Here is a 20,721-nt window from a genome sequence, read left to right as displayed (position 1 = left end):
ATTTGGTAGCATTGCCTTTAAATTGTTTAACTTGGGTCAAACGTTTCGGGTAGCCTTCCACAAGCTTCCCACAATAAGTTGGGTGAATTTTGGCCCATTCCTCCTGACAGAGCTGGTGTAACTCAGTCAGGTTTGTTGGCCTCCTTGCTCGCACACGCTTTTTCAGTTCTGCCCACAAATGTTCTATAGGATTGAGGTCAGGACTTTGTGATGGCCACTCCACTTGACTTTGTTGTCCTTAAGCCATTTTGCCACAACTTTGGAAGTATGCTTGGGGTCATTGTCCTTTTGGAAGACCCATTTGTGACCAAGCTTTAACTTCCTGACTGATGTCTTGAGATGTTGCTTCAATATATCCACATAATTTTCCTACCTCATGATGCCATCTATTTTGTGAAGTGCACCAGTCCCTCCTGCAGAAAAGCACCCTCACAACATGATGCTGCCACCGCCGTGCTTCACGGTTGGGATGGTGTTCTTTGGCTTGCAAGCCTCCCCATTTTTCCTCCAAACATAACAATGGTCATTATGGCCAAACAGTTCTATTTTTGTTTCATCAGACCAGAGGACATTTCTACAAAAAGCACGATCTTTGTCCCCATGTGCAGTTGCAAACCGTAGTCTGGCTTTTTTATGTCAGTTTTGGAGCAGTGGCTACTTTCTTGCCGAGCGGCCTTTCAGGTTATGCCGATATAGGACTTGTTTAACTGTGGATATAGATACTTTTGTAACTGTTTCCTACAGCATCTTCACAAGGTCGTTTGCTGTTGTTCTGGGATTGATTTGCACTTTTCGCACCAAAGTACATTCCTCTCTAGGAGACAGAATGCGTCTCCTTCCTGAGTGGTATGACAGCTGCGTGGTCCCATGGTGTTTATACTTGCATACTATTGTTTGTACAGATGAACGTGGTACCTTTAGGCGTTTGGAAATTCTGAGGTCTTGGCTGATTTCTTTTGATTTTCCTATGATGTCAAGCAAATAGGCACCGAGTTTGAAGGTAGGCCTTGAAATACATCCACAGGTACAACTCCAATTGACTCTAAAGCCATGAGATCATTTTCTGGAATTTTCCAAGCTGTTTAAAGGCACAGTCAACTTAGTGTATGTAAACTTCTGACCCACTGGAATTGTGATACAGGGAATTATAAGTGAAATAATCTGTAAACAATTGTTGGAAAAATTACTTGTGTCATGCACACAGCAGATGTCCTAACCGACTTGCCAAAACTATAGTTTGTTAACAAGAAAGTTGTGGAGTGGTTGAAAAACGAGTTTTAATGACTCCAACCGAAGTGTATGTAAACTTCCGACTTCAACTGTAGATCCTCTCCACTGGTTTCGACAGGAAGAAAAGAAAACTGTCGGTGGAGGTTCTCTCTGCACTGTTCAACCAATCCTGTAAATGTGGAGGAGTTAAGTAAGAGTGTCACCTTGTTAACGTCCAAAAGTGGAAGTCTCGTCACAGGCACTCTTTCCATATGCTCTTTCCATATGTAAGTGTACCTAGAAAAAGGGTGAGCACAAGTCATGCTGCACAGAGGGATGACCGCATTCCCATTTCGCCTGTGTCATTGATTACTCATTAGAAAACGTCTTAATTTGAAAACTTTATGGTGGAAAAATCATTGGAACAATTTCCATGATTTTATGGGTATTATGTCCACTGTGGCGGACTATAAGGGTTCTACCAGTGAACGTGTTTTATTATGAGGAAGTCTTGTAGTTGAGATCCTGATAATGACATTTACTGAATGTGTGTGTGTGTGTGTGTGTGTGTGTGTGTGTGTGTGTGTGTGTGTGTGTGTGTGTCCACACCTGTGTGTGGGTGAGTGGGTGTGTGCGAGCTTGTTCGTGTTGAATGAAGGGTTTACAGAGGTCTTGACAGTGCGTGTGTTTTCACAGCGGTGTGCTTGTCGCCCTGTCTGAATGGTGGAAGGTGTATCAGGCCTAACCGGTGTCAATGTAGTCCAGGATGGAACGGGCACGACTGCTCGAGGTGAGAGGACAAACATACACACACGGAGACAGACAGACAGACTCACACTACAAACATAAGTACATCCTCACAAATACACACAAATCCCTTCTCACATTCACACACAAACTGACAATCAACACATGCATGTTCACACAATACTGTACTTACTGTCGTTCCTGCAAATACACATACTAGTACTATCAGACCACCCACAGAACTAGTGTGCTTGAGTATCCCTAGACTGGATAGAATGACAAAGCAACATTTCCCAGGAAATAATATGCACTCCACTTCCTTTTTCCCTGAATCAGGCTTTGTTTGTGTCATCATTTGAGACGCACACTAGCACAGTATTCCAAAGTGCACTATACAATCTCTCTGTAATATGAGTGGGGGAGAGGAGCACTCTCACCAGACCTGGATTCAGATACTACTAGAAATCATTTCACATACTTTACCAGTGCTTGATTGAGCTTGCCTGGCTTAAAGGCTAATAGAATAGTCCCAAAACGGCAAACCCCGCCCATCTGGCATTCTAGGCAGGCTAGAGCAAGCACTCAAAGTATTTGAAAGATTTCAAATAGTAATTGAACCCAGGTGTCTCTCACCTCAGCTCTCCCGCTGTTGGAGGTAGGCCAAGGTGTGGGTGGATAGAGATAGAGGCCCAGTACTAACTCAGCACATGTCAGCTTAATTGGAAGTAGATATACTGCACCACTCGAAAACAGAACGCTCTTCTCATCTGACCACGTTGATTTTTTCCTGACAATGTGAATTCTTGGAATCTCTACCTATTATTTATTTTTTTAAAGAAAAAACTCAGCTTTGGGAGTCAGTTGTGGGAACTCTGTTGAGCAGTGGAGGCTGGTGGGAGGAGCTATAGAGTGATGACGTCATTGTAATGGCTGGAATGGAACGGTATCAAACAGATTTGGAAACCACATTTGACTCCGTTCCATTTAATCCATACCATTCATTACAATGAGCAGGCCCTCCTATAGCTTCCCCCACCAGCCGCCACTGCCTTCGAGTCCGTTCCAATGTACTGTAAAACTTAAGGCTGACAGGTATAACTGATTGAGAAACCACTCACTTCTGTCTCCACGGAGTCATCATAGAACCCATTTGGCTCAGCTACGCTGTAGGGCTATCCATTTATTGTGAAGCTTTCTCACATGGAGAACAGCCAACGGGGCTTTTTAAAACCCCAACAGTCAGCGCAAAACAGGAGGGCACCAATAGGACATCTATACTGGCTAATGGCAATGTTGTTCTCCATTTAAAAGCTCAGGCCAGAAAGAAAAGGATTTGAAAATGCGATAAAAAAAAAAAAAGCTGTAGTCTAATTTTCTTTTTCTCTCCACTTTACAGGAAAAGAAAATCAGGATATTTTCATTTTTAAGAAGTCCAGCGTGAAAGAGCTTGCTCTCGAATGAGAGTTTTGTATAATTATTTCATAATTGTAAACCATGCATTTGCCTCTCAAAAAACAAACCCGATACATTGTAAAATAAAGCTGTATTTTTTCATATAGAAAATCAACAGTATTAACTATATGCTGCTATATACTTGTATGATGTGTAAAAACTGTGATTGTCCAATGTGTAAACTATTCTCACATTTTTATTAAAGCAGAAAATACAGTACAACGTTCCATTCCCTCCTTTTTCAGATGCAAGCATAGTGTATCATTAGCCTCTCCTTCACTTTACTTCTTTAATGATGCTTCTAGTCAATAGCCATAGTGCTTGATATGCATAGGAGTAAATAGTCATTTAGAAGTCTTAATGGTCTATCCCTCCACTGTAGTTACTAAATGAGGCATTACATGATGCTTTAGAAAATATAGAATCTAAAAGGCCAAAACAGACATTTCTATAATAAATGTTATACCATCAAAAAAGTCAAATTGGGGATGCTTATGTTTATCCTCTGTCAAACATGTATAAGGGAGTGTAAACTGTAAAAGTGTGGCATGAAATAGATTTGTTGTTGCACATCTCACTCCAGAGACACCAACGGTAAGGGATTCATTACTGACCGTGACCCTGGAGCAAGGGTTAAGTGCCTAGCTCAAGGGCAGAGCAGATTTTATAGCTAGTCAGCTCTGGGATTTGAACTAGCAATGTTTTGTGTACTGGCCAAATGCACTAACCACTAAGCTACCTGCCGCCTAATAATTCTAGATAAACATTAGGCTATAAACAAACCATCCAGATGTCACACATGCACTCAATTCTAATCTAGAAGTTTAAATATACAAGTATTGACTACACCCGCATGCATAGTGCAACACTTACAGTATGTGTCCCATCTTGTCCCTTAACTCACCCATAAAAAGCATGGGAACACACCAAATTTCAGAATGAATCTTAATTTATTGAGCACACCCACACAACAGAATATAAACAATACAACATAGCTCTAAGATTTAAAAACAGGTTTATAATATGGTCCTTTTAAAGAGAAACTCCTGAGATGAATAATAACATAATACTCATACACTGGAGGATTTAGAGGTATGATTTGGCCTGAACATTTAGAAGAGAAAATAATATAATTAAGATGTACTTTTTTTTTTACTGAATGTTAGATTGTACATATGGTGGAATCTTTCCGTTGAGAGGGAGTTGGAATATGTTTTATAGACATGGTTGGTGGTTGTTTTTCTACAGCGTCAGTGTGTGTGGCAGCATTAGCCTCATGACCTCAGGGCCTTGACCTTCTCCTCCAGCGTGGCTTGGTTGGCCCCAGAAAAATCATCCACCTGGGAACACCACCAGGAGAACTTACAATCACTTTCAATGTACTGTAGCAACGGTTCAAAAACATGGGCTAGTATAGTAGTATAAACACTATACTACTAGGCCTGTACTAAATCTAACATCGTCTTAGTCATATAGAAAAAAGCATAAAGACTCATGAAAAGACCCACCTTTTCCCCATTCTTGTAGAAATGGAACGTTGGCATGCATTTGATTTCACAGTGTTGGGCCACATCCTACAGTAACAGAGAGAGTGAATGGTGATTTAAACAGACCCTTGTTTTTAAACCCCTTATCCATGGGGATAAGGAGCTATGATAAGGTAGTAGTCCAAAAACAGTCAGAGTCTATAAAAAAAAACATCCATGTGGTTGAGTAACACCCAGTAAGGAAGGTCTTAGTTAAGACAACCCTGTCCAGCTTAACTGACTGTGCAGAATGCCTCAAGCCTTCTGTAATCAAGCAAACGAGTAGGTCTTGGAAAACCCCAACATTACACAAAGCGACTCCTTGTAACCACAGCAACCACAGTTTACCGCAAAACAAAGATCAACTGAGACAAGAAAGCAGGGTCATTAGTAGAGCTGTCTAATTAGTGGAGTATGAGTTGGAGCCGTGCACCACTAGTTAGACAGCTACTACTAACTACTAACAACTACTAACTACTAACAACTACTAACAAAATCTTGGTGACTCAATCTTGGATATTTCTGAAGCGCACTCTACACTGAGCCTATTCTTTGCCATGTTATAGCCCTATTCGGACGGGTATTAGAGACGTTGGTTATGTGCGTTATTCCAGAAGACGATTCACACAGGATTAGTCCCCACTCCCCAAACTGTAATTCTGAATTTTATTGACGGAAACCTGGAGGTTTTTATTGTAGGCGTGAACATATCTAAAACGCCATGTCTAGACGATAATAGGCTATACTGATAACTTGTGCTTGGCTGACAAATGTATAGGTGTCCCCACAATATTAAAATAGTAGAGAGAAAAAAAAAAAAAAAAAAAAAAAAAAAGTGATCCTTATTATTTTAGCGATCCATGGTAGACGTCCTTCCTAATAACTTAACTATCTTCTTAAAAATCGTTAAGTCTCCCAGGTACATTTAAGCGTCCATATCCCTAATCTGTATTCAGATGACACTGCTGTGTGACTCACCGCTGCGTCGTCAACGTCCACCTTGAGGAAAACCACGTTACTGTTCTCTGGTTTTTCCGACAGCCCCTGTACAGAAGTAAAGAGCAGAGGTTAAAAGGTCATGGGTCAGCAAAACATCAATGGAAAAACAAGCCTAATACTGTACTGTCTCGTCTCAACCAGTTGACTTGGGCATAACAGCTCGTGTTCATAGTCATAACATACAATTGACAGATAGAGGACGCACACCATTGTTTTGTGGCGGACTTGATTTACACTACCACTAGTGCCATGTAATAGAAGTTGCAGAGGTGACAATGAATCTTTTGAGTCAGTGTAACATGGGTTGCAGGCAGCAGTATCACATCTACAGCTGTGGTAGTGGTGAGAACATGCTTTACTTTGCCCCAAGCCATAATGCCCCAAGTCGTGTTCAAATGGACTGAAACTACTGGAGTTGTCCAATAGAAAAGTCATTTTTGTTTTCTGTTTCCTCTTACTGAACATCCTCAGTGGGCTTTTGATTCACCATCGCTCATTAGCATTCTGGTTAGAGACCATATTATGGGTCTTTCACATGATAAGCGAAAAGCGCCGAGTCCTGGAGGAGGCTCTCCCGATGGTCACCAAGACAACACACAACTCAGTCAGAGACAGGGTCAGTGTTCCAAATGCCACCCCATTCCCTATATAGGGCACTACTTTGACCAGAGCCCATATGGACCATGGTCAAAAGTAGTGCACTATGTAGGGAATAGGGTGGCACTTGGGATACAAGCCAGGGTTCTCTCATTATAGCTCTGGCTCAGTCCAACCGCTTCAGACAACTCCCACTTGGCATGAGGCCCCTCACTGGAGAACGTCAGACAGCTACAACTAGCAGAGGCGGTTGTTCCATGTCATTTCTGGAAGCCATGACACCCACCAGCGCCAATTTTCTGGAAATAATTTCTGTAGTTAGAAACAGATAAGATTAGCGTTCCTACAACATTTTGTAACCAAATTGTGCGTTTTGGCGCGTTATTTGTTACTTATTTTGTACATAATGTTTATGCCACCATCTCCTACGACCAAAAGAGGTTCTAGATATGACAGCGCTTACTCACAAAATACAAACACAAATATCCTACCAACAAGACATTAAAAACTGTAATATCTTATGTTTCATCGAGTCATGGCCGAATGACGACATGAATAACATACAGCTGGCGGGTTATACACTATCGGCAGCATAGAACAGCAGCCTCTAGTCAGACAAGAGGTGGCGGTCTATGTATATTTGTAAACAGCTGGTGCATGAGATCTAAGGAAGTCTCAAGGTTTTGCTCATCTGAGGTAGAGTATCTCATGATAATCTGTAGACCACACCATCTACCTAGAGAGTATCTATATTCTTCGTAACTGTCCATTTATCAACACAAACTGATGCTGGCACAAAGACCGCACTCATGGAGCTGTATATGGCCATAAGCAAACAGGAAAATGCTCATCCAGAGGCAGAGCTCCTAGTGGCCAGGGACTTTAATGCAGGGAAACTTAAATCAGTTTTTTATAAATGTCTACCAGCATGTTAAAATGTGCAACCAGAGAAACAAAATAACTCTAGACCACCTTTAGTCCTAACAGATGCGTACAAAGCGTTCCCTCACCCTTCATTTGGCAAATCTGACCATAATTCCATCCTCCTAATTCCTGCTTACAAGCAAAAACTAAAGCAAGAGGCACCAGTGACTCAGTCAATAAAGAAGTGGTCGGATGACGCAGATGCTAAGCTCCAGGATTGTTTTGCTAGCACAGACTGGAATAGGTTCCGTTATTCTTCAAATGGCATTGAGGAGTACACCACATCAGTCACTGGCTTCATCAATAAGTGCGTCGATGACGCCGTCCCCACAGTGACCGTGTGAACATACCCCAACCAGAAGCCATGGATTACAGGCAATATCCTCACTGAGCTGAAGTGTAGAGCTGTCGCTTTCAAGGAGCGGGACTCTAACCCGGAAGCTTAAGAAATCCCGCAATGCCCTCCAATGAACCATCAAACAGGCAAAGCGTCAACACAGGACTAAGATTTATTTATACTACACCATCTCCAATGCTCGTCGGATGTGGCAGGGCTTGCAAACTATTACAGACTACAAAAAGGAAGCACAGCTGCAAGTTGTCCAATGACACGAGCCTACAAGACAAGCTAAATCACTTCTATGCTCGCTTCGAAGCAAGCAACACTGAAGCATGCAACTGGCAAGTGTCTTCACTGACATTTTTCAACCTGTCCCTGACAGAGTCTGTAATACCAACACTTCAAGCAGACCACCATAGTCCCTGTGCCCAAGAACACTAAAAGTAACCTGCCTAAATGACTACCAAATGACTAGTAGCACTCCCGTCTGTAGCCATGAAGTGCTTTGAAAGGCTGGTCAAGGTTCACAAAACCATTATCCCTAAAATACTAGACCCACTCCAATTTGCATACCGCCCCAACAGATGATGCAAGCTCAAGCGCACTCCACACTGCCCTTTCACACCTGGACAAAAGGAACACCTATGTGAGAATTCTACTAATTGACTACAGCTCAGCATTCAACACCATAGTGCCGTCAAAGCTCATCACTAAGCTAAGGACCCTGGGACTAAACACCTCCCTCTGCAACTGGATCCTGGAATTCCTGACGGGCCACCCCCAGGTGGTATGGGTAGGTAACAACACATCCGCCATGCTTATCCTCAACACGGGGCCCCTCAGGGGTGTGTGGTCAGTTCCCTCCTGTACTCCCGGTTCACTCACGACTGCACGGGCAGGTACAACTCCAAAACCATCATTAAGTACGACACAACAGTGGTAGGCCTGATCACCGACAACAAAGAGACAGCCTACAGGGTGGAGGTCAGAGACCTGGCCGTGTGGTGCCAGGATAACAACCTCTCCGCCAATGTGATCAAGACAAAGGAGATGATTGTGGACTACAGGAAAAGGAGTACCGAGCACGCCCCCATTCTCATCAACGGGGTTGTAGTGGAGCAGGTTGTGAGCGTCAAGTTCCTTGGTGTCCACATCACCAACAAACTATCATGGTTCAAACACCTCAAGACAGTTGTGAAGAGGGTATGACAAAGCCTATTTCCCCTCAGGAGACTGAAATTGATTTGGCATGGGTCCTCAGATCCTCAAAAAGTTATACAGCTACACCATCGAGAGCTGGTTGCATCACTGCCTGGTATGGCAACTGCTCTGCCTCCGACCACAAGGCACTACACATAGGGTAGTGCATACGGCCCAGTACGTCACTGGGGCCAAGCTTCCTGCAATCCAGGATTTCTATACCAGGCAGTGTAAGAGGAAGGCCCTAAAAATAGTCAAAGACTCTAGTCATAGACTGTTCTCTCTGCTACCGCACGGCAAGCGGCACTGGAGCACCAAGTCCAAAAGGCTTCTCAACAGCTTCTTCATACAGCTACCCAGACTATTTGCATTGTCCCCCCCCCCTTTTACACTGCTGCTACTCTTTGTCTACTCCCTTTTTCCACCCCAATTTCATGGTAGCCAATTGGTCGTTACTCTTGTCCGTACGGGACAACCGATGGGACTCGGGAGTCCAAGGTCGAGAGTCAGGCGTCCTCCGAAACACAACCCAATCAAGCCGCACTGCTTCTTGACACAACACCCACTTAACCAGGGAAGCCAGCCGCACCAATGTGTTGGAAGAAACACCGTACACCTGGCGACCATATCAGGGCGCACTACGCCCGGCCCGCCACAGGAGTCGCTAGTGCGCGATTGGACATTGACATCCCTCCTGGCCAAAACTCTCCCCTAACACGGACAACGCTGGGCCAATTTTGCGCCGCCCCATGGGTCTCCCGGTCGCGGCCGGCTGTGACAGAGCCTGGACTCAAGCCCAGAATCTCTAGTGGCCTTAGACCACTGCGCCAATCGGAAGGCCCATACTATTTATTATCTATGCTTAGTCACTTTAATAACTCTACCTACATATTACCTCGACTGACCTGTACCCCCACATATTGACTCTGTACTGGTACCCCCTGTATATAGCCTGGCTAATGTTATTTTACTGCTGCTCTTTAATTAACCTACAATGCAGTTAAGAAAAATAAGTGTTAAAGGGCATATAAGTAAGTATTTCACTGTAAGGTCTACTACACCTGTTGTATTTGACACGTAACAAATAACATGTGAAATATAATTTGATGTGATAAGTTTAGTTAATTGATTACACCCAAATTGGCCATTTTAATGTTTAAGATTCAAATAATGGCATGGGGAGGGGGGTCCTTGGGTGGCTTTTTACCATTTATTTGGATACCTCATGTCTAACTCATTAATAGAAAAAAGTTTGGGCCAAATCAGATCTTAGGTATACATGTATTGAATATTATATGAATCCTATCAATTAAAAAAACTGCCAATTTGGGTGCAAGCAATTACATTAATTTCTGAGATAAAATAATATTGCAACAAAATAATGTTGCAGGAATGCTAATAAAATACTAATTCTTGAGCTTTTTGAGCCCAGGGACACATCATGGACCCATAGACATACACTACATGACCAAAATAATGTGGACACCTGCTCGTCAAACACCTCATTCCAAAATCATGAGCATTCATATGGAGTTGGTCCCCCCCTTTGCTGCTATAATAGCCTATACTCTTCTGGGAAGGTTTTCCACTAGATGCTAGAACATTGTTGTGGGGACTTGCTGCCATTCAGCCACAAGAACATTAGTGAGGTTGGGCGATTAGGCCTGGCTCGCAGTTGGCATTCCAATTCATCCCAAACGTGTTCAATGGGGTTGAGGTCAGGGCTCTGTGCAGGACAGTCAAGGTCTTCCACACCGATCAAGAAACCATTTCTATATGGACCTCACTTGTGCATGGGGGGGGGCATTGGTCGTTTTGTTTCAGCATGACTTCCCAAACTGTTGCCACAAAGTTGTAGGCACAGAATCATCCAGAATGTCATTGTATGATCTAGCATGAAAATGTCCCTTCACTGGAACTAAGGGGCCTGGTCCGAACCATGAGAGCCCCAAACCATTATTTTGCCAATGGCAGCGAGCTTTACGCCCCTCCAGCCAATACTTGGTATTGCGCATGGTGATCTTAGGCTTGTGTACGGCTGCTCAGGCCATGGAAACCTATTTCACGAAGCTCCCAAGATGTTACTGTGCCGACTTTGCATTTTTCCAGAGGAAGTTTGGAACTCTGTAGGGAGTGTTGCAACCAAGGACAAACGACTGGTACGCTCTGCAGCACTCAGGGGTCCTTTTCTGTGAGCTTGTGAGGCCTACCATTGTTGCTCCTAGAATTTTCCACTTCACAATAACAGCACAGTTGACCGGGGCAGCTCTAGCGGGGCAGAAATTTGACTGACTTGGACGGTGACTGTGCCACATTGAAAGTCAATGAGCTATTCAGTACGGGCCATTCTACTGCCGATGTTTGTCTATGGAGATTGCATGGCTGTGTGCTTGATTCTAAACACCTGTCAGCAACAGGTGTGGCTGAAATGGCCAAATCCACTAATTTGAAGGGGTGTCCACATACTTTTGTATATCTAGTGTATATTCTGCATCTGAAATGGTACCCTATCCCCTATATAATGGACCCTTTTCAAAAGTAGTGTACTAGGGAGTAGGTTGCCATTTCAGGGGCAGACATCTCTAGGCTGGTAGACCACTCACTTTGAAGAAGGGAGCAATGTTCTTGCAAGGGCCGCACCAGGTGGCTGTGAAGTCCACTACCACCAGCTTGTCTCCTGCTTCTGTCAGGGCACTGAGAAAGGCCTCCTACAGAACAATAGAGTATACAAATAGGTTATTGGCAAACAATGGAGAATATAGAATACTTTATTGGTTGACAGGAACATGATAGTAGGACCTTGCTTAGTGCCAGGACAATAAGAAACACCTTAATCCAACAGTCAAAAATAAAGTAAAAAGCACACATCTCTGTAGACGAAGCAAATGTCTGTGCATCTTATAAGACCACACAAGAGCATGATTTAGTCAATGACTTCAGAGGATTCATTCATCCCATGTCAAGAGCACCACAACAGACATCAGTAATCGACTGCCTATGCTCTGTTATCATACACTTGCAATTGACCATCGATGCTCCTCAGGCTCGATTGAGCAGATCACAAGTCCTCTCCAAAGGGAGTCTTATCTACTAAAAGCCCACACTAATTCATGTCAACTCGTTTGAGGCTGGACCAGGAGCCTTGATTGATAGCTTATTTTAACACCACTATCCATACTGCCTGGGTGAGATGCCATCTTCTCAACAATGAAGTCAAAGACTAGCCTCTACCTAGACAAAATAAGTACTCAAGGAGCCTACCGTTACTCCTTTAGATCCAAGGACCTAATTGAATATATTCAGAGGTAGACTGGCTCTGGCAAGCCAAAAACTCCATCTAAGTGGGATTTGATTCTAAATTGCGATACAGTTCTAGAAATGTGAAAGGGATTTATTTTCCTATCACATCAAAATGTCATTAATGCAAAAAAAAAAAAAAAAAAACACGGTTTCTACCGTCTTCATCACATTTTCAGCCGAGAGTATTTCAGTGACAACACATTTCTGTCAGCCTTCTTCCGTTACACACAGGTGTTCAGAGCATGCTAGATAGCTAATTAACACAGATGGTCCCTCGGTATTCCAGAAACCCTATAAAGAAAAGGTGTGCATCAATGTAATGTTTTTTGAAAATGATTGCTCGCTGATATGAAAAGGTCCTTATGCTTCCAACATTGTACCGCAAGCAACGCATGTTGATGTTCAGACTTAACAAAATACATCTTAGTCCAATGACTTGTGCAATGTAATGGAACTGAGATTCATGATCAAGGGCTAGCTTTTGCTCAGTCCCCAACACCCAGATGTTCCTGTTATCAGGGAAAATTTAGAGCCTGTGACGTAGCTTCCACTTTTGGCATTAACAAAGCGACATATTAGCTTCCACTTTTGGCGTTAACAAAGCGACATCTCAACTACTCTTCCACATTTACTGGATTGGTTTAACAGTGCAGAAGAGAAAATTGACAGTTCCCCCCCCCCCCCCCCCCAGTGGATAAACTAAGCTGAATAGGTCTGAAAATGAACTAGTTATCGCCAGTTATTGTTGTCCATGGTGATATCATGTCTAACATAGCATGTGTGCCCATGAGCTGCCATGTGTAGATAGCTGGGTCTCTTGGCATCCACGATTAGCTAGCTAGTTGGCTACTGCATGGTCCCTTCTACTATAGCCATGATCATACTTGCATGGCCAGTGAGACAGAACACTAGCTAGCCAACCAGCTATCCTAAATGTGATGCTCACTGGATAAACTAGGAGTTGAATAGTAGCCGGTTGTTGCCACTCATGGTGGAATCATATCAAACCCGCAGGCTCCTGAAACCTAGCATGTCCACACTCGCTTCCGAGTTTATTTTACACCTCCTACATTATACAAGATATCCACATAGCACATTGGGGGTTATGAAACAACGGAAGCTCATTCAATTTCATTGAAGAAATCAAAGTGGGCAGAGACGATTGGGCAATGACAGCATTGGCGAGGGACATAAATAGGGCATGACCAAAGTTGGGGAAAGCTGAACTTTATGCAAATACTCTGCGACAGTTACTATTGACCAATCAAAGCGGACTTTAGTTTCCAGACGCTACTGGATTGGCTGTTGATACCTAGCCTGCTTGCACCAACATGAGTGTGAAGCAAGCGTGGCTATTACATTTAAACCGGTTAATCTACATAATCCCCAAAAGTAAATGATTTATCATGAGGAACATAATTTTTAAAAAAAACTTGTAATGCTGCATACTCAAAAAGGTTAAAAATCTCACTTTTCTGGTTATACATTTTATAAATTCCTGAAGTGTAGTCAATTGAGGACACATGCTCAAGTACACAGTACAAATATGATCAAAAAATGACATTTGATATGACTTTCCTAGTGAACAAAATTGTATAAATAAGGCTTGAAATGACATGCTTTATAAATATAAAAACATATTTTTCAGGACCCTGTCTTTCAAAGATAATTCGTAAAAATCCAAATAACTTCAGATCTTCATTGTAAAGGGTTTAAACTGTTTCCCATGCTTGTTCAATGAACCACAAACAATTAATCAACATGCACCTGTGGAACGGTCATTAAGACACTAACAATTTAGACGGTAGGCAATTAAGGTCACAGTTATGAAAACTTAGGACACTAAAGAGGCCTTTCTACTGACTCTGAAAAACACCAAATACACCCAGGCTCCCTACTCATCTGCGTGAACATGCCTTAGGCATGCTGCAAGGAGGCATGAGGACTACAGACAGTGCTACAGGGAGACAGGACAGACAGCTGATCATCCTCAGTGGCAGACCACGTGTAACACCTGCACAGGATCGCTACATCTGAACATTACACTACGGGACAGGTACAGGATGGCAACAACTGCCCGAGTTACACCAGGAACGCACAATCCCTCCATCAGTGCTCAGACTGTCCGCAATAGGCTGAGAGAGGCTGTACTGAGGGCTTGTAGGCCTGTCGTAAGGCAGGTCCTCACCAGATATCACCGGCAACAACGTTGCCTATGGGCACAAACCCACCGTCGCTGGACCAGACAGGTCTGGCAAAAAGTGCTCTTCACTGACGAGTCACGGTTTTGTCTCACCAGTGATGATGGTCGGATTTGTGTTTGTTGTCGAAGGAATGAGCATTACACCGAGGCCTGTACTCCGGAGCAGGATCAATTTGGAGGTGGAGGGTCCGTCATGGTCTGGGGCGGTGTGTCACAGCATCAGACTGAGCTTGTCGTCATTGCAGGTAATCGAAACACTGTGCATTACAGGGAAGATATCCTCCTCCCTCATGTGGTACTCTTCCTGAAGGCTCATCCTAACATGAACCTCTGGCATGACAATGCCATACTGCTCGTTCAGTACGTGATTTCCTGCAAGACAGGAATGTCAGTGTTCTGCCATGGCCAGAGAAGAACCCGGATCGCAATTCCATTGAGCACGTCTGGGACCGGTTGGATCGGAGGGTGAGGGCTAGGGCGATTCCCCCCAGGAATGTCAGAGAATTTGCAGGTGCCTTGGTGGAAGAGTGGGGTGACATCTCACAGCAAGAACTGTCAAATCTTGTGCAGTCCTTGAGGAAGAGATGCACTGCAGTACTTAAAGCAGCTGGTGGCCACACCAGATACTGACTGTTACTTTTGATTTTGACCCCCCCCCCCCCTTTGTTCAGGGGCACAATATTCCATTTCTGTGGAACTTATTCAGTTTTTCAAATCTTATGTTCATACAAATGTTTACACATGTTAAGTTTGCTAAAAATAAACACAGTTGACAGTGAGGACGTTTATTTTTTTGCTGAGTTTAGTATAATCAAATTATGAAATGATTAACTAAGATTTCACCTTCCTTAACTGTAAAATGCATATTTGTATGTATAGTTAAAGAAAATGTGCTTATTTTCTACAGGTCTCTTGAGCAAAAGGTCTGCCCCAATCGCTGTGAACATCTCCCAGATCTTGGCTTCCTGAACTCGTTAGAAACTCACCTTTCATCTCACATTTATCTTGTCAGTCTATGACAAACAGAAAGTGTTGTTTTAAACACTGAATTATTTTAGATGAATGGCTATAAAATTGATCTCTAAAATGTGCTGCGGCTATGAAACCAATCTGCCCTGCAATGTGGGGTTCAGACAGGAGTTGATGGGGAGTGAAATGGTAGGAGGGCCATCCCAGCTTCAAGTGGTTTCAGATTTCACATTACATCACAGACTTAGAAGAAAAAAAAAGAAGAAAAAAAACTGTCTGTGGGAACCAGAGCCATCACTCAACATAAGCCATTTCCTTAGATGTAAGGTCCCCTGTTTTGGGGATCTTAAATCTAAGAGGTAAAATGCACTATGCAGAAATCTCTAACAGTTTGCCTAATTGAGTGGAGCTTGAAGGGTGGGACTAAAAACTACAAGATAACTCATGTATAATATACTGTGGCCATAAAATGTATGCATGTTCAGAACCTCTGTGAAACAGCACAGTTAAAAATATTTGGCAAATATAAATCAAGACTATGGTTTTCAGAGATAGATGGCAGAGCTGCTGAAGGATGGGACTAAAAACAAAAGATAACTACTGTAAAATACACTGCGTCTAAAATGTATATAAAACTGGAAGTAGAAGCCCACATGCTGTGGTCCATTAGTTTACTCCAATTATGGAAACGCTGGTAGGGTTAAGTGAAAATACATATTTAAAAATGTGTGATTGGAAAGGCAAACTATTGACGGAAACGACCATGTGCAATATTAAAGCTGATCTAACCCCTATTTTTTTAAATTAGTTTGCCTAGTTTCAGTTTGTGACAAAACAAGCTAACAATGTTGAGAATTATTGTACCATCTACAGTAAAATATATTTTCTATAACCAAAAATATTATATTTGTACCTGTTTGAAGCTGGTGTAGGCTACAAAACAGAAAGTGAAGGATGCGAAAAATTAACGGGAAGCATAGAACACATTCAAGGGATCTAAAGTTTAGACTTGCTTTCAATGACTGACAGATTTATAACTCCAATTTCTATGTGAAGTTGGTCGTTTCGCCCAAACAAAAACATTTGATCTAGCCATGTTGATATTTAGCCCGCAAACTATCGCGATGAACACGTTTCCTTGGCCCTTAGGTAGCTAGCTAGTGCTATGGGTGTAAAATGGCATCAACGTGCCATTTTACACCCATAACAAAATGACATTCAAACAGCTAGTTAGCGGTAAACTAGGAATTAACATTTGATGACAGGCGCGGCAACGGGAACACTAATCTAAATGCTCTAAACGTTTCAAAACGACCAAACTGAATAGGTCTTACCTTATCGTCAATGATAATAATCATGTTGACAGTACGCAAAGTTACAGCACACTCCTGTAGAAGCAAGCAGTTTCCTGGGTGAAGTGTGACAAACCCTGACGGTCTGGGCTTATAAACGCCGCTCATAAGCCCTGCCCTTCGAGGCCAAAGAATGAACACACTTTTTGATCGGGATGATACATATAAATATTGTAGCATCTGTTACATGCAATGTATAGGACACATTCTCGGAAATTGTCGTTATTGAAATGTTTTATGTAATTTTCATATTTTATGTGTAGTCTGCAGATCAAGTATGCTAATGACTTGGGTCATGTAGATGGGGTAGTTTATAGTATTTCCTAACATGAATCAAAAGTGATCATACTTGGTTTGAAACAGTATAGTATAAATACTTAATCTCATCTGCCCACGGGAGATTAATGAATACTGCATGATGTGTAGTTAGGCAACATGTACAGTAGTTTATTTTACAAGTCATCGTGGTAGTTTATAGTATTTCCTAACGTGAATAAAAAGTGATCATACTTGGTTTGAAACAGTATAGTATAAATACTTAATCTCACAACATGTACAGTAGTTTATTTTACAAGTCATCGTGATTTGACAAATTCCTGGTTTTACTACGGTCATGGGATTGGTTGGGAGACCCGGTGATTCAGAAGCGTCCAATAGCGTTGGAGCTGGGAAGTGCATGCGCAGACTCTGGATTTATGCAGCGTTCATGTGCTAATCGGAAGCAGAAAATCGGAAATGTCCGACTTTTCTAACTGGTTATACACGTGCCGCGTGGTACCAGTTAGCATGTTCGACATTTCCGAGTTGCCTACCTCAGACTAGTGTGTGAACGCGGCATTAGGAGTTGCTTGTCAAGTGTGAAAGTAAACAGAGAGGAAGAGGCGATAAGTGTGCAGGATGGCATGAGACGAATGAACGTGAAGTATCGGTGGAGAAAGTTGTGTGTGTGTGTAAATTGTGGCTGGAGATCGGAGGTGTCAGGTGAGAGAAAAGGCAGGTTGCTAGGGTAACAGTAGTACAGAAAATGTCGTATGCTGAAGCAGTGAAGAGAGTGGTAGAGGAAGATGGGTACAGGGTGAGGGATCCTTGAGGATTCCTGTGAGTACGCAGAGACCAATAGAGAGGGATGGGAATAATGTGCTTCAGTAAGGTGGGTTTCTTAGCATTCATAGCCATTGTTGTTAACTGTACTGCAGAAATGAAATGTCAATCACAGAAAATAGGTTGTGGTGGCTGCTGCAGAGAAGTGCTCGGGATTGACAGGTTTTACTGTAGAAGATTTCCAGGGGGTGTTGTGTGGTAGTGTTCTGTCCTCCCGGAGTAGGATTAGATAGGGTTAAATAGTGGAATGGGGTGGTGTTTGTTTTTTGTTGTTGTGAGGGATAATTGTTGGCAGCAGGGTAATTTTTATTTTTCACAATTTTGTATTACCGGAAGTTAATGTAGGTGGGCCGTGACACTCAAGTACAGTAGTAGAAAAAGAGTCGATTCGATTCCGAAAACCTGCTGAAATGGCTGCAAATACACAACCTTGTCCTACTAGTAGTTGGTGGGCCAATGCCGAATATAGTGAAGTTTATCTATCCCTAGCGAGGGAGGAGGAGCAGATTTATTTTCTATTTGAGAGTAAGACATTGTTATGATGACAACAATTTGTTGGAACCTACAATTCTAGGACATTTTTTCATAAAGTATATTTAAACACTGTCTTCTCAGGCAAATTTGCCGAAATGTTAAACTTGGAACCAATCAGAACTCCTGTATATACCCCTTGTGATGTATGCAGCCAATGGCCTGCTTATATCTACAACGTAAATGCAGCCTCTATTGAAAACGCAAGCTACTGTCTGATGAAGACGAACATATAGCTAGCTAGCTCCCAAAGACTGAAATAAGACTAACAGGTCTTGGAGTCAAATTTGATGACTTGAGACTCGCCCAGAAGAGCCTCCAGGCTTCCTTCATGACGTTCAAGTTTGAATGAGGAAAAAAAATGATTTCAGGGCCAGTTTGGAAAAACTAATCCGTTCCGAATCATCCACTGGAAATACTGTGCCAAGAACCCGAAGGTCATTCTGACAGAGTTCCAGAGTTCCTCTGTGGAGATGGGAGAACCTTCTAGAAGGACAACAATCTCTGCAGCACTCCACCTATCAGGCCTTTATGGTAGAATACCCAGACGGAAGACACTTCTCAGTAAAAGGCACATGAAGATTTTGAACTTTTTGGCCTGAATGCCAAGCATCACGTCTGGAGGAAACCTGGCACCATCCCGAAGGTGAAGCATGGTGGTGGCAGCATCATGCTCTGGGGATGTTTTTCAGTGGCATGGACTGGGAGACTAGTCAGGATCGAGGCAAAGATAAACGGAGCAAAGTGCAGAGAGATCCTTGATGAAAACCTGCTCCAGGGCGCTCCGGACCTCAGACTGGGACGAAGGTTAACCTTCCAACAGGACAACGACCCTAAGCACTTCTAAAACTCGAACATCTCTGGAGATAACTGAAAATAGAGGTCCAACGACGCTCCCCGTCCAACTTGACAGAGCTTGAGAGGATCTGCAGAGAACAATGGGAGAAACTCCCAAAATATAGGTTTGCCAAACTTCATTCCCAAGAAGACTTGAGACTGTAAATCGCTGCCAAAGGTGCTTCAAAGTACTGAGAAAAGGGTCTGAATACTTACATAACTGTGATATCATTTTTTCTTTATACATTTGCAAAAAAATCTAAAAACGTGTTTTTGTCATTATGGGGTATTGTGTGTAGATTAATAAAAAATATAATACATTTTAGAATAAGGCTGTGGAATGTGAAATAATTCATGGGGTCTGAATACTTTCCGAATGCACTGTATGTCTAAAGACAGCTGTAACATCGCACTACCTTCAATACATATGGGGTGTAGATATATTCTGATGAATTAATTACAATATTTGTGAGGAAGAAAAAGCCTACAGATAGATCATGCTTTCCATCCAATCCTGCAACCTCCGCTGCATACAGGTAGGCCATATGATCCTGCTTGCTCTTGACTCCAGAGAAGTAACGATGTGACATGATATCCCTAGTTGTTAATTACTGCTAACATGAATGACTGACTTTAAAATGCATGTGTAAAACGCGGTTTATTTCTGTGTCTTACATTTTGAAAATGCATCACCGTTTTTGGCTGTAATGACAGGCTACATTTGCGCGGGGATTGCAAGCTTTGAACCACTCCTTGTTGGGGGTCAAGGGTCAAAAAGTTTGAAAACTGGCGCAATGTGCGACTGACATGTTTTCCATTTGCTCCCGCATTATTCTTAAAGTTTGTGAATTTTACAGCAAAACCATATTTATTTTCAAATATTAGCTTGGTGATCCTTTTCTGTAATACCCAAGATTACTTTTCTTTCAAATGTCTGCATGTCAACGAAACATAAGGCCAAAAACACGACTTTGAGAAAACCCGGCCTACAAGACACATTTTTATCACCGCCCTCTCCTGAGTCAGAGGGCCTAGAGACTCGCACTTTACCCAGGGGTGCGGCTTTGCCTGGTGGCGCTGAAATTAAAAATCTCGAGGCCATCAAGCTACCACGCTCTGAGATAGTTGAAAGGAAAGCGGATGTAGTTGCTACGATTGAGGTCCGAATACAAGATGTTTCTGATACTTTTAAAAGCAGATTTAACTATCCTGCGAAACGAGACGGTGCCAGCTGTCACTCAAAACAACAGAGTTGCACACCATGACGATTGCAGCACTGGAGACCTCTGCTACCAGTGTCTCCAACCTGACTACCTCCTTGGAGGCTGACGTGAAACGCCTGGCTGCAGATCTGAAAAAGGTACAGGAGAGCTGTGTGAACTTTGAGGGATTTTCTCTCCGCAATAACTTGAGACTGGTATCGGTCCCAGAGTC

General features: G+C 42.7%; 2 protein-coding genes across 3 annotated transcripts in view; one reads left to right on the top strand and one right to left on the bottom strand.

Annotated features, from left to right (window-relative positions):
- LOC139378911 (sushi, von Willebrand factor type A, EGF and pentraxin domain containing 1) overlaps window positions 1-3,627 on the top strand; it is a 132,821-nt gene extending 129,194 nt beyond the window's left edge. The window contains exons 49-50 of one of the 2 annotated variants that reach the window (XM_071121513.1): window positions 1,906-1,999; window positions 3,353-3,627. In XM_071121513.1, the coding sequence (XP_070977614.1) occupies window positions 1,906-1,999; window positions 3,353-3,383 (125 nt within the window). In that variant the 3' untranslated portion in view covers window positions 3,384-3,627. The remainder of the gene's footprint in view (window positions 1-1,905; window positions 2,000-3,352) is intronic. The other variant, XM_071121514.1, reaches the window with a different exon arrangement.
- A 712-nt stretch (window positions 3,628-4,339) lies between these two features.
- Window positions 4,340-16,929, bottom strand: LOC139378913 (thioredoxin-like). Its single transcript, XM_071121515.1, has 5 exons — window positions 16,801-16,929; window positions 11,598-11,702; window positions 5,913-5,978; window positions 4,917-4,982; window positions 4,340-4,748 (listed from the first exon to the last, which is right to left on the bottom strand). Exons 1-5 carry the CDS (start codon window positions 16,924-16,926, stop codon window positions 4,683-4,685), a joined length of 429 nt encoding a protein of 142 aa, XP_070977616.1. The 5' UTR covers window positions 16,927-16,929; the 3' UTR covers window positions 4,340-4,682.
- Between the last annotated feature and the right edge of the window lie 3,792 nt (window positions 16,930-20,721).

The sequence above is a fragment of the Oncorhynchus clarkii genome, chromosome 21, assembly GCF_045791955.1.
Source record: "Oncorhynchus clarkii lewisi isolate Uvic-CL-2024 chromosome 21, UVic_Ocla_1.0, whole genome shotgun sequence".
Lineage (NCBI taxonomy): Eukaryota > Metazoa > Chordata > Actinopteri > Salmoniformes > Salmonidae > Oncorhynchus > Oncorhynchus clarkii.
The sequence above is the reverse complement of the archived record's forward strand: the minus strand, read 5'-3'. Positions and strand labels throughout refer to the sequence as shown.